This window comes from Gorilla gorilla, chromosome 15 (genome assembly GCF_029281585.2).
Source record: "Gorilla gorilla gorilla isolate KB3781 chromosome 15, NHGRI_mGorGor1-v2.1_pri, whole genome shotgun sequence".
In the NCBI taxonomy this organism is placed as follows: Eukaryota; Metazoa; Chordata; class Mammalia; order Primates; family Hominidae; genus Gorilla; species Gorilla gorilla.
In genome coordinates, this window is record NC_073239.2 from 75,242,939 (window position 1) to 75,257,883 (window position 14,945).

The window sequence follows — 14,945 nt, forward strand, 5'->3', positions numbered from 1 at the left end:
AAAAAAAAAAAAAAAAAAAAAGCCTCACTCCTAAACACTCCCATTTACAAGATCTCTTCTATATAAGAACTTTTTAAATAGGCGGGTGGGGGGGAGGAAATCACAAAAATACGCATAATGTTTTATAACAAAAACATTAGGTATATCAAAGTCCAGAAATGAGAACCACGTAAATGGGTAAACAAGTCCATAAGGATGTCCTAATTTTGGGATTTCATTCTAAAATATTACACCAGAAAGCTAATTATACAGACTCATTTGAATCTGACCAAACAAAACATCTTTTAACTACCCTTCCTCCCATTCTGGTATTCCTTTACTAATCCATAGAAAGTTTTTCCAGGTAGTCCCCCGCAATTCTAAGGATTTTTAGACTTTATGACTCACCTCAGTAATCACTGAGATGTTCTGTTTTCTTCAGCACAACTGCCAAAAAACCCAGTAATTGTTAAGTCACACAATCATTTTCTAGTTATGGGCTCCACCAATATAGCAGTAGGGTTTAAAACACAGGTATTGAGGGTAACTATTAGGATCTATCCAGTGTGACTAGGTGACTCACTAGAAATGCCAACATGCATTTCACGTTTTTATGAATACTTTTGAGCAAAATTACTGTTACGAATAAAAAACTGATTCTGCTCGGCTGTTCTCTTACTGAGAAAATGTAGTCCACGTGGATTACTGACGATATGTCACATTTTAAAAATTACTCCATTCTATAAAACTAGTCAATTTATACTCCAATTCCACTATTTAAAAATGTGTGTTTCGTTTAACAGAATATAAGATGTTAACAGGAAAAGATCAACATCTATCTCATCGGGGACGTCCTTTTGTCTAAGGTGTTTTCAGTCCCTGCAAAACCACTGTTTGCTTTCAAAAAGTAGCATAAGCCTCGTGCAGAGTGACACAGACGCTTGTCTGTCACAGAACAAGCGTCTGCGCTGGCAAGTAAATTCCTCGGCATCCAGAAAGCCAGCGCTTTCTCCAGTTTCCTCATAGCTTTATCCCGTGAGGAGCACGCGGAAACCTCTACCCATGCAGGATGTTTCTAAGAACCGCTTCTACCCTGTCTTAACTAAGAAGGCTCCCACAGCTGGTGCCAATCAGGTGGAGAACATGGCAAGTCCCCGAAATGCACTTCCAAAGACAGGAAAGATTGCAGTGGGACAGAATCCAGAAAATCTCTCACATTCTCGAAAGCCCGAAAGAGAACCTCCAAGAAAGACGTTTGCCTCTCCTCCACCTCTTTATCTCGGCGGGAGAGGAAGCCTCGCCCCCATTCATCCCGCCCCTTCTCCCCACCCCGCCGCAGGGAGAAGTTTACCATGGCTGCCTGCGGCCCCTTCACTTCCGGTGCCGGTGCCGCTAGGGCTGCGCCATCCCCCCAGTCAATCGGACAACCATAGCCTCCAACTGACCTTTCTGACAGCTCTGAGACTCCTCCGGCCACGACTAGGTGCTGTCCTGGAGGAAACGGTGGAGGACGGCCGCACAAAAACCAATCTACCTGATGAAAACTCCGTTCCCTTCTCGCCAGAAACATAAAATGCGATGGAGCTACGGCCACCGCTGCCGAGACAAAATGGCGCCCACAAGCTGGTTTAGCGCAGGCGCCTTGGAAAGACCCTGCCCCGCCCCCGTGCAAGCCCCTGGCTGCAGTTCTGGGTTCCGTTTCCATGGGACACTCCGCCGCCAATCCTCGTGTCGAACTGCTCTTCCTGACCCCTCAATTCACCAATCAGTGCCCAGTCAAGCACATCCGGAGTCGTCTCTACCAATCATTTCTCAGGACTTGCTTACTCAATAACCAACTCTCCAATAAAGTTGGTCTTCGGAAAAAGCCAATCATAAGTGGAAGATGTCCTACCTGCTGTTTTTCTCACCAATCCATGAAGTTTCACAGCTACATCCAATGAGGACGGCAGGTAGCGAGGTCCTATCCGAAGCTCTTCGGCGTCATGAGCAGCCAATAGGAGTTCGTGTAGAAGCGAGTCTGCTCAACAGCTTGTTATTTGGTGGATTGTGGCAGTAAATCGGGGCGAGTGGGGAACCCGGCGCAGGAACTGCAGCCGCGGCTGGGAGTGGTGCTGCCCGGACGGGGGCCCACGGAGGTCAGAGGGGAGGAGGACTCTGGAGCTGACAGCGCGCACTTCACCCGCAGTTGGTAGGTGGGGAGAGGGGAATCCGGGGATACTGAATGGACGAAGCGGCAGTAGCAGCAGCTGCTGCTGCCCGGGGTCCCGGTGCAGTTGGAAGCTTTAGAGGTGGGGAGAGGGATGCTAGGCAAGTGGCACGGCGAGCGCAAGGGAAGGGGCCAGCCATTGACCAGCGGCAGCAACTGCAGGAACCGCCGCCGCAGTTGCAGCCGCCTCCTCGTCCGCTTCCTCGGGTTCCCGGGAAAATGGCTGTGGGGCTGGCCGCGCCGCTAAGTTTGCTTCCGCGCGGTGAAGAGCGGGCTGCTTGGGGGAGCCGTCCCCCAACTCCGCGGCGCGTCCACCTCTGCGGAGTCCGTGGCAGGACTCGAGGGGCTACGAGCTGATACCTCTCTGGGCTGTACAAAAAGTTGAGGCGGGCGCTGGGAGGAGGCAGCGGCTGCTGCGGTGCGGCTCCCCTCCCCTCCCACACCCTGTCCGGGCCACCTCCCCTCCTCCTCCCCTCGGCCCCCCGCCCCCTCCCCACGCGGGTCCCCCGGGGCTCTGGCGGCTCCCGGCTGAAGGCCGCGGCCCCTGCCCCTTTGGGTGAAGGAGCGCTTCTCCTTTCTGACATGGTGCAGAGCGAAGGAAGGAGAGCAATGGCGCCGTGACACTCCGCTGCCGCCACCGCGGGCCCGGGGCGGGCCGAGGGGGCCGAGCGGCGGAGGCGGGGCGCGGGCCGAAGTCGGGGTATCCGGGGGACCGCGGAGCGGAGGCTCGGCGGTCGTCTCCGCGGGGGACCTGGGGAAGCCCGAACGGAGCCCTGGCCTTTTCCGGAGCTATCTGTCCTGGAGCTCCGAGTTGAGCATTCCGGGTCAAAGTGGCCAGCGAGGCGGGGGCGCGGTGGGCCGCTGGCGAGCTCTGGGGCGGAACGGGCTGCCCTTTGGGGCTCGTGGGGTTCTCGCTGCCCCCTCAGCTCCTGCGTCCTGGCTGCCCTCGTAAGGGGTCTTGTCCCTTGGCTGGTGAGGATTCTGCCCCTCCCGCTGGCGTTTGTTTACTTTCTTTCCCTTGGTCGCTCCCCGCAGTTGACTGATTCTGTCTGTGCCTGTCTTTCCCCCTCCCCATAGTTCTAGCGACTGCGAAGATAGCTCGCTGAGCTGGAACCCCACAGATCACCAACAAAAATGAAGGTAAGTGGAGTCAACGCTGCCCCGATCCTCGCGCCCTGGACACTGCCAATCCTAAGGCTAGTGCCGTGGAATGTCATTTGTTTTGCTACTCAAAATTGATGTTCCTACTAATCAGCAGTTTCGGCATAGGAGGATGTGTTGAATGGGTGAAAAATGATCTGTGTGTCTAAATGCGGAGTTAAGGCCCTCTCTGTAGCAGTACTTTGGAAAGGCTGGTGCAGCCTTTCAATTGTTGTCCATTCGGATAGTATTTTTAAACACTTCCTGTGTTGGCAGCAACCTTTGCAGAAGTAAAGCTTTTGTCCTGCTTTGGTTCTTTGGGGGATTTTTTGTAAATTTTTTTCTTCCCGTGTGCCAATGCGATTTTCTAAAAGAAAGAATACGTGGATTAAGTAATGAAGGTATCATTTCTTCTGTGTGTAAAATGAACTTATGTGGCTAAAATATTTGAAGTTCAAGTATAATAATAGTTTTAGTTAAATCTTTCCAATAAGTATTTTAAAACATATACTTATCCTAAAAAGATACATATTCTACTGAGGATGACTGCAAATATCAGTATGTGGATGGTTAAAGGGAAAGGATCTCATATAGCGTTCTTGAATGCTGTGGCCATTGAATGTTTCAGGTCAGATTTTTATTTGCCAAAAGCATTCCTATTCAATTTGTATTTTTTGTAAATGCACTTACTTTAAAAGGTACCCAATTCCTGTCTTATTTACTGTTTCAGTATATTAGGCTCTGAAATATAGCATTTTCCCAAACTTTCTCGTGGTTTTCTATTTTCTCGAAGTAAATGACATATTTAACCTTCTTTAATACTACTTGGGAAAACTTATTAGAAAACAAAAAGTCATTTTCTACTTAACAACGTATCTCCAAAGTGTACACTGTTAACTTTGCACTTAACAATGTTAAGTTGAACTTGTATGGATACACTTTAACTTCCGAAAACGAAAAAAAAAAAAAAAGGTAAAATGACAGATTGAGATAGCAATCATCCTGTTACTGTAAAAATTAAAATGAGTGGTAGAGTGACATTTCTTACATCTTTCTATGTATCATTCTGGTCGTGTCCATTTGCTGAAAGTAGATGTTTCTTAGTAACGCTTATTTTTTTATACTAAGAAGATTAGTGTGGTAAACTAGGTATGCCTACAAGTCTGGAGCCATCAGTTCATATCTGCATTCATCGGCTGAATTCAGACTTAAAACCTTTCAAGTGCAGCTTTTAGCAAATGAATTTTCCAAATGATACTTTCCTTATGAAAAGATGTTACCTTTATTTGGCTATGTCAATAAACAATTATGTATTGTTAGTGTTAATATTAGTAGCAATATTTCTTTTAATTTGAAAAATTTCAGGAAGCTATAAATGAATAACTTAGTTTTATGATATGTGTAATATGGAATATTTTTTCTGTTTTTTTCTTATCTTTCTGCTTATATAATAGTAGAATTTTTGAAAAATTTTGTATCTGGAGAAAAAAACATATTTACTCACTGATAATTTTGAATTACAACTTTAAAACATTTTATCATATCAGGACATCGGTCTATAAAATGAAAGGTTGCTAATCAAGTATTTAGGGTATTTTTCAAATTTTCAATGATATTAATAAGCAAGTCATTTTAATATTCTTAATGCTTCAAACACAACCTTTTAATGAGACTTGAGGTTGGAGTAGGGAGGCATAGTAATGACATTCACAGTTTTATGTTCCTTTCACCAGGCGGCAGATGAGCCTGCCTACCTGACAGTGGGAACCGATGTCAGTGCCAAGTACCGAGGTGCCTTCTGTGAGGCAAAGATTAAGACTGTGAAAAGGCTGGTGAAAGTTAAGGTAATATTTGTTTTTATGCAATAGTTTTATTAACTCTAGATTGAAGAAATTTGGGGAGAGAGAGACTGCAAATCAGCATTTTATTGAGTCATTATATGAAAACCCTTTATATACCAAACTTAAAGGAAAAGCACATCAAAAATCAAGAAATAAAAAACTCAAAAGGAGAAATTATTCCAAAATGCTACCATCAAAATACCATGCTCATGATATTTCCTGTCATTTGGCTCTTAACTATTTGTGGTAGCATACTTGGACTGTAATCTATTTTCTCCCCTCATTTAATGTTCAGGTAGAGACAATTTTAGTGTTTAGGACAATACAAATACAACAGGAATTATGTTTTCAAGACAGTGTAAAAAAGCATTTAAAAAGTTTATTTTGTGACTGGGCGTAGTGGGTCATGCCTGTAATCCCAGCACTTTGGGAGGCCGAAGTGGGCAGATCACTTGAGGCCAGGAGTTCAAGAGCAGCCTGGCCAACGTGGTGAAACCCTGTCTCTACTAAAATTACAAAAATTAGACCAGGCGCAGTGACTCACGCCTGTAATCCCAGCACTTTGGGAGGCTGAGGCGGGTGGATCACCTGAGGTCAGGAGTTCAAGACCAGCCTGACCAACATGGTGAAATCCTGTCTCTACTAAAAATACAAAAATTAGCTGGGTGTGGTGGCAGGCACCTGTAATCCCAGCTACTCAGGAGGCTGAGGCAGGAGAATTGCTTGAACCTGGGAGGCAGAGGTTGCAGTGAGCCAAGATCATGCCATTGCACTCCAGCCTGGGTAACAGAGCGAGACTCCATCTCCAAAAAATAAAAAAATTAACCTGGCATGGTGGTGCACACCTGTAGTCCCAGCTACTCGGGAGGCTGAGGCAGGAGAATCGCTTGAACCCAGGAGGTGGAGATTGCAGTGAGCCGGAATCGCACCACTGCACTCCAGCCTGGGTGACAGAGGGAGACTAAAAATATATATGTATATTTTTGGCTGCGTGAAGTGGCTCACACCTGCAGTCCCAGCACTTGGGAAGCCTGAGTGGGGGGATTGCTTGAGCCAAGGAATTCAAGACCAGCCTGGGCAACATAGTGAGACCTTGTCTGTCCAGAAAAAAAGATAAAAAATATTAGCCAGGTGTGGTGGCAGGCACCTGTGGTCCCAGCTACTCTGGAGGCAGAGGTGGGAGAATTGCTTGAGCCTGGGAGGTCAAGGCTGCAGTGAGCTGTGATTGTGCCACTGCACTCCAGGCCGGATGACAGGGCAAGACCCTGTCTCAAAAAAAAAAATTTTTTTTGAAGATACTTTTACTCTGAAATAACTTTTTTTTTTTGGTGGTTCCTGCCAGTAATTTTCTTATATGAATATATTTTTAATAGTCTTTGTTACTTTATACTTAGATACCTCCTATGCTTATTATAAACATTTTTAACATTATAGAGGTATATCATATAGTTCATGAAGTCCTCCTTAAAAAATTTTATTTAAGTTGATGAATAATAATTTTACATATTCATGGGCTACATAGTCATGTTTTGATACATATAATGTATGGTGATTAAATCAAGATAATTTGCATATCTATCATCTCAAACATTTTTCATTTCTTTGTGTTGGGAATATTCAGTATCCTCCTCTTAGCCATTTGAAACAATGTAATATAGCATCGTTAACTACAGTCATCCTGCTGCGGTATAGAACACTGTGAAAGTCCTCCTTGATAAGACTCCAAAGAGATTTGATGTGGTCTTCCAGATTTTTTTTACTGTGCCAGTCATAAAATTATCGTCATTGGTATTGGATCATGCTGTATTGCAGTTTGCTTTATTCACTTATATATCTGATGTTTTCCTACCAGAATTAAGCACCATAAAAGGAGGAAACGTCTGACTTGTTCTATGCCCAACACATAGAGTAGTGCCTGATACATAGTGGACACTCAAAATTTGTTGAATGAATCAGTGAACTAGAGCAGTGATTCCTAAAGGGTCGCTCCAGACCAGCAGCATCAGCCTTACTTGGGAACTTGTTCCAAATGCAAATTTTCCCCACCCCAGATCTACTTCATCAGAAACTCTGGGGGTAAGATCCAGTAATTGTGTTTTAATAAGCCCTTTAAATATTTCTGATGCATGTTAAAAGTTTAAGAATCAGGCTGGGCACGGTGGGTCATTAATCCCAGCACTTTGGGAAGCCAGAGTGGGCAGATAACTTGAGGCTAGAAGTTTGAGACCCACCTGGCCAAAATGTTGAAACCCTGTCTCTAGTAAAAATAGAAAAAATTAGCTAGACATGGTGGTGCACGCCTGTAATCTCAGCTACTTGGGAGGCTGAGGCACGAGAATTGCTTGAGCTGGGGAAGCGAAGGTTGAGACCCTGTCTAAAAAAAAAAAAAAGTTTGAGAAACATTGACTAGAGGAGTGTGATTTGTAGGGTAAATAGATGTATCTATGATTATTATAAAATTTATGTTTCAGTTTTCTTGATGAACCTCCAAGTATTAGGATAGGATGTCAATTGACATTCATTTCTTTTTGTTTCATACAGTGTTTTTATCATGTCAGCTATATAGGATTTGATTATATTTATTTGAGATTCTTTAACAATTCAAATTTGGTATTGTGGCTCTTATTTACTTAAAATTAATACAATGATTGTTTTAGGAGGTCTTACCATACATTACCTAGATTTTGAATTTATTTGGACCATAGTAACCAGCCATCTGTTATGGATGGTTACTTTATGTCTTTAGATATGTAGTAGAAGGGAGCACTTGTTTGTATCAGTGCATATTATGATTATTGCTTAGCTTCACTTTATAAAGGATCAGAGTTCTGGTTTTAATTTGTTTACCTTTCATATAGGCAATACAGTTTGATACTGTTGTTTTTCTTTGTGTACTTGGTGGCAATCAGAACCTTTTGTGACTTGATAAAAAGCGATAAAGGCAGTTTTTTTTTACAGTAATCATTAAAGATTATTATATAGTTCATTCATTTAGTAAACAGTTATTAAGTGCTGATAATATGCATTGACACTTGCTAACTGTTGGGGATATAGCAATGAAGGGAAGACTCAGCCCTCAAGGAGCTCACAGTTAATAAGAGAATGTAATAAGTATTACATTAGCAGGGTTCACCACATGGTGCTAAGAAAGCATAAATTAAAGACATTGTTATAGTGTTACTATAAATGTATTTGTTTTAAAAGTAATATGCAAATTATTGTGCAAAATGTTTTTCAGGTACTCCTGAAACAGGATAATACCACACAGTTGGTACAAGATGACCAAGTAAAGGGTCCTTTAAGAGTATGTATGTTGTACGGTTTAAAATCTGAAATAATCATAGATTTATACCATATTTACTGAATTTACATTTCTACATAGACTTAACATTTTATGAGAACGTTAATCAGAAAAAATACATATGAAGGGTTTAAATATAATTAGTATAAATTATGATATTGCAATGGCTGTATTCTGTTTTAGAATACTAAACATCTTCTAGAAGGGTAATTTAATATATATAAACATGTTAAGTTTTTCACCTACCTTTCTGTTTTGAATTCTTGAACTGGATACCTGGCTTTGTTTTTCACATTGTTGCTGTATCTGAGGTGATGTTTAGCCTTCTAAGTTGAGTATCATAACCATCAATCTTTGGTTGTTCTAATTTACCAAGTAAACTATGTTCACTTCCTAATTCAATTTAATGAATACCTAGATTATGTTTTCCATGCATTTCTGGCCATTTGTTTATGTAATAAATCTGTTATATCAGAGTACCACTTTGGTTAATATCTGATATACAAAGGTCTGGAAATTGAAGGTCAACTGGTCCATTCCTATCTCTCCAGGTGAACCTTATCTAAAAGGTACCTTAAATACAAATGCTGAATCCAATATTCACTATTTCTGTGAAAGAAAATGGATGCTATTTTGGTTGTCTTATAATTTTACAGTTCTTCGATTTAATTTTCTTGAAGGCAATGTGATATAGTGGAAAAGCTCTAAAGTAAGATTTAAGAGACTGGGCTGTCATGCTGGACTCTGCATATTATTTTCTCTTTCTGAACGGCAATTTTCAGTGTGTAAAGTAGGGGTAATAATAGCTACCTAACTTTTGTCAAAGTGTTTTGGAGCTCAAATTGCATAATAAATAGATAAGTACTATGAATGATAAAGATCTCAGACAGTGTAAGATAGAATTATCATAAGTATGGTGTTTATTTTTCTTAGCTAGATTATGTAGTTGGTGGGAGTGATTTGGTTTATTTGTTTAAATTTGGTAAGGAAATTGGGATTTCACATTTTAGGTTGGAGCTATTGTTGAAACAAGGACATCTGATGGATCTTTTCAGGAAGCTATTATCAGCAAGTTGACAGATGCTAGTTGGTATACTGTGGGTAAGTAATTAAGTAATTTAACACAGATTTGATTTGGAGGTTGCATATATCTGTGTTTTGTGGATACACTGAATCATTGTGTTGGTGGAGAAATATATATTATTTCCTGTCAGTTTACTGGATATAGCTGACTAAAATTCTAAGAATGCCCTGTAGGTAACAAAAATAATTATCTCTTACAGTAAGTTGGCCACTTTTGTCTATTTCATCCAAAAATGTACTTCTATTTTAGGTTACTTTGATGTTTCTCTTCAAGAAAGTTAGATCACATGATTGTGATCACTTTTTCTATAATTACAATTAAAATTGCATAGTTGCGATCGTTACTGTATTGCTACATATTTTATACAAGGGTAATGTAGATGTTGCCAGACAATTTACAGATTTAAAAAATCCTGACCATAGTAGATTCAAGAATAGGTGATTGTTAACTTAGTTTTTGATTTTTGATACAGTGTGGGTGCTCATATTAACAGCTTTCAAGGTCGGGCACGGTGGCTCATGCCTGTAATCCTAGCATTTTGGAAAGCTGAGGCGGGTGGATCACTTGAGGTCAGAAGTTCGAGACCAGCCTGGCCAACATGGTGAAACCCTGTCTCTACTGAAAATACACAAATTAGCCTGGTGTTAGTGGTGCATGCCTGTAATCCCAGCTACTCCAGAGGCTGAGGCAGGAGAATCGCTTGAACCTGGGAGGCGGAGGTTGCAGTGAGCCCAGATCATGCCACTGCACTCCAGCGTGGGCAACAGAGTGAGATTTGGTCTCAAAAAAAAAAAAAAAAAAGAAAACAGCTTTTAAGAAAAATATAGATGCTCCTAATATGAATGCATGAATGCATTCTTAACATTCCATGCATAAGCTTATACTGGCTTTAGATAACTTTATTGTATTAATAGTGAGAAGCAACAAGTGTCATAATACTTGTAAGTTAAAACCTTAAAGTAGTACCTAAATAGTTGCTGTCATTATGTTGATGAGAATAGCATTAAGTAACATTTCTAAATCTCCTCTCAGTACTTTCAAACTGCACAATCCTGTGGATAACATCCAATCTATAGCATTGTTGGTTTTTATACTTATTTCTTGGTTTAAGTGGTATAATTATTTTGTGGTTTTCTTGTAGAAATAAAAGAATGACCATTTAGGTTTACTTTTAGTTTACTTGATTTGTTGCTTTGGGTAAAAATCATTCACATCCAGTTGATGCTCAGTGTTGTGAAGAACTATGCTTTGGTTAAAAATTTCTCTGTCTTACCCTGTACCTTCTATTAGTAGTACCAATTTGCTGTGTGTAAGTACTTTTTTCAAACCTCTTTGATTCTTCTTGGACTTACTAGAATTTAGTGTTGGTTCACAGTGGTGCTATTATTCTGAACTACATATTTTTAGGAAGCTTAGTTGTGGCTACTGATAGTTGTTAAATTTTAAAAACTAAGTGGCCGGATGCGGTGGCTCTCACCTGTAATCCCAGCACTTTAGGGGGGCAAGGTGGGCGGATCACTTGAGGTCAAGAGTTCGAGACCAGCCTGGCCAACATGGCGAAACCTTGTCTCTACTAAAAATACAAAAATTAGCTGGGTGTGGTGGTGGGCGTCTGTAATCCCAGCTACTCAGGAGGCTGAGGCAGGAGAGTCGCTTGAATCTGGGAGGCGGAGGTTGCAGTAAGCCTAGATTGTGCCATTGCACTCCAGCCTGGGCAACGAGCAAAACTGCGTCTCAAAACAAATAAAAACTAAGCTTAATGTTAACTCTTAGAGATTAAGTAAATACACCTTTGCTTTATCAAACTAAGACCTGATAAAAATTACAGGTGTGTGTAGAATCACCGGAAAATATATGATGCATATTCAGATATTTATATTGCACCTTATATTTTAACTCACTATAAAGGTTGTACTCACGTTACTGATGAAGCTTTACTGATAAAATGTGCATGCTCTACAGAAGGATTACTTTTCAGGTTTTCTCATTTTGGGTTTCTTTATCCCAGAGTAGTTATTCAATTATGAATAGCAACCTTTGTCCTCTACATGAGTAGCATTTTAGTGTTTCTAAAAACTAGTCACTGCTAAGCATTCTCTATGGTGATTTTCTGTGTTGGATAATTACAGAAGAAATTGTATAATTCTTGTTCTCAAAGAGCTTTAGAATCTTAATTGCATATAATTGAGGTATCAAGCATTAGTGTACATAAGAATCACTTGGTGCTTGCTTAGAAAAATGAGGATTTGAGGACCCCAAGCCTCTCCAATTAGTAGGCCTGGGGATGGCAGTACAAGAATGTTTTAATAAGCATGTCAGTATTTCTGATGCAGGTAGTTCACACTTATAAAAACAGGGTAAAACAGATTTATTTGGGAGAAAAATTCAAAATATTAAAGATTTTTGCACTTATGTGCATGAAGGAAATTCATAAAAAGATTTTGAAAGGCACTGTTCCATTCAGAAAACTCAAGATAGCACTGCTATAAAGAACATTTAGATATTGAAGGAAGTGGATCACATAAAGAATGATCAGAGTATAATGACCTGAGTTACCAGTTGGTTTAAAAAAAACAGTACAATGAAATGTAAAACCTCTTGGGTCATGAACATCCTGTATTTTTCTTTCAGTGAGTACCTACTACCTATTGGGTATAATTGCTCTTTTCTGGAATTTTTTTTGATTTCTAGTTCCTAGCAAAGTATTACATGGGTATAGTCAGAAAATTATTCAGAGTGTTTATGACGTCTGTTACCTTTTTTGGTTTCATGAGATACCAGAAATTATGTCAGATTATTAAAAATAAAACAAGAGGATACCACATTGCTGGTTTGGATCAAATAGGAGTTATGATCATTAGTGATCTAAAGTTATCATTAGAGTCAGTGATATTAACTTCTTCTTACATAATACAGGTATCAATTTCCCTTCTGTTAAACTTGATTAACCAATTTTGAAAGAGATTATGGATATAGTATGACTCAGTTTTTAAAAAATCTGGTAATATCTTACCCTCTAATGGTTTATTTCTTGTTTGTTTGTTCGTTTGTTTTAGAGACAGGATCTTGCTCTGTTGCCCAGGCTTTTGTTCAGTAGCACTATTGTAGCTTCCTGCAGCCCTGAATTCCTGGGCTCAAGCAGTCTTACCGCCTTAGCCTCCCAAAGTGTTGGGATTACAGGCATGAGCCACTGCTCTCGGCTTCCCCTTTAATGTTGAATAGTAAACAGCACCAACTCAAGGGGATTTTTTTGTTTCTGTTTTTGAGCAATAGAAATATTTCCTCTTCCTACCATTCCTACCATAGTTTACTCACTGATAGTTCTTATCCTTGCCATTAAAGATAAGGAATCTGTAATATGTGGAAGTGTGTTATCTGTTCAGTCATTCAAAAGGTGTTAAAATTGGGATTAGAATTCATATCTCTATCCAGCCCAAATCTCTAGTTATGTTTTTTAAAAAAGGAATTAATATGTCCAGTTAAATGTTACCACTAACTCCTGGTAAATACAACTGTCAGTAAGATATTTTGAAGGTACTCTCTGTTTTGCCTTTTTGTAATATAAAAACATATACTTGAAAAGTAAGGAAAAGTTAAAGGATAAAAATTTCAGTAATTCTAGTAATTAACTTTGAAAATGTACACACACAGATCATTTATCAAGTGTAGCACTAAAATCTATCATCTATATTAATGTTTTTGTAACAAGAAGTGCTTAAGATTCAGATTATTTTGTACCTTGTAGTTACTGTTTTGAACATCGGTTATATCAGATTTCGTGTAAGTTCTAGTTAATATTGAGTAGAGGAGGTTTAGATTCAACTGGTGAATTAATTAAATTTTGTAGAATGTCCTGCAGGTTTATAAGGTTTTTAATGTAGTCAGACTCGCTTATGACAAATGTTATAATCGAAATCAACCACAAAATGTTTTCAAACCCAGGTGGCTATTCTACTGACTAGAAGATAATTCATTAAGAAATAAAGTAGTAAACAAAAAAAATGTGTTTAATCCTATGATAGGCTTTAACTCATTTTTTAAATGGCCTTCCCTAAGACTTAGTATTCCCATGATATTTTCTTAATGCAATTATGTATTTGAGTGTTAATTTCTTAAATTTTCAGATTCCTGGAGTTTTTTTTTGTTTTTTTGTTTTTTGTTTTTTTGTTTTTACCTTAGCTGCTGAGGGACTTCTATAGTTATCACAGTTGATTCTATGAATAACAGAACTATTGAAGCTAAAGCAATCTTGATCAAGAAGAACAAAACTGGAGACATACCACCTGATTTCAAAATATACTACAAAGCTATAGTAATCAAAATATCATGATACTGGCATAAAAATAGACACATAGACCAGTGGAACAGAATAGATACCCCAGAAATAAATCCACCTATTTATGGTCATTTGATCTTTGACTAGGGTGCCAGGAGCACATACTGGGGAAAGGACAGTCTCTTCGTAAATGGTGTTGGGAAAACTGGATATCTACATGCAGAAGAATGGAAGTAGACCCTCATGTCACTCGATATACAAAAACTAACTGGATCAAAGTGGATCAAAGGCTTAAGACCTGAAATTGTCAAACCACTAGAAAAAAACATAGGGGAAGAGGCTTTGTGACACTGGCCTGGGCATTGATTTTTTTTTTTTTTTTTTAATGACCCCAAAAGCACAGGCAGAAAAGCAAAACTAGACACCTGGGATTACATCAAACTAAATAGCTTCCACACAGCAAAAGAAACAATCCAGAGAGTGAAGAGACAACCTTCATAATCGGAAAAAATATTTGCAAACTCTGTATTTAATAAGGGGTTCATATCCAGAATTTATAAGGAACTTAAACAACTCGACAGCAAGAAAACAACCCAATTTTTAAAATGGGCAAAAGGCTGGGCACGGTGGCTCACGCCTGTAATCCCAGCACTTTGGGAGGCCGAGACAGATGGTTCACTTGAGGTCAGGAGTTCGAGACCAGCCTGGCCAACATGGTGAAACCCCATCTCTACTAAAAATACAAAAATTAGCTGGGTGTGGTGGTACATGCCTGTAATCCCAGCTACTTGGGAGGCTGAGGCAGGAGAAATGCTTGAACCCTGGAGGCGGAGGCTGCAGTGAGCCAAGATCATGCCACTGTACTCCAGCCTGGGCGACAGAGCAAGACTCCAATCTAAAAAAAAAATAAATGAAAATAATAGGCAAAGGACCTGAATAGAAATTTCTCAAAAGCAGACATACAAGTGGCCCACAGGTATGTGAAGAACTGTTCAACATCAGTAATCATCAGGGAAATGCAAATTCAAACTACAAAGAGATTTTACCTCACACCTGCTAGAATGGCTGTTATCAAGAAGATAAAAGGTTACAAGCACTGGCAAGGATATGGAGAA

At 39.9% G+C, this 14,945-nt stretch overlaps 1 protein-coding gene across 3 annotated transcripts in view; it reads left to right on the forward strand.

The window, feature by feature from the left end:
- The first annotated feature begins 1,853 nt into the window (after positions 1-1,853).
- ARID4A (AT-rich interaction domain 4A) overlaps positions 1,854-14,945 on the forward strand; it is a 75,297-nt gene continuing 62,205 nt past the window's right edge. For 2 of the 3 annotated variants that reach the window (XM_019009660.4, XM_004055229.5), the window contains exons 1-5: positions 1,854-2,170; positions 3,266-3,328; positions 5,062-5,172; positions 8,408-8,473; positions 9,481-9,571. In XM_019009660.4, coding sequence (XP_018865205.1) covers positions 3,323-3,328; positions 5,062-5,172; positions 8,408-8,473; positions 9,481-9,571 — 274 coding nt within the window. In that variant the 5' untranslated portion in view covers positions 1,854-2,170; positions 3,266-3,322. Of the gene's footprint in view, positions 2,171-2,884; positions 3,161-3,265; positions 3,329-5,061; positions 5,173-8,407; positions 8,474-9,480; positions 9,572-14,945 lie in introns of those variants that run through there. The other variant, XM_055361908.2, reaches the window with a different exon arrangement.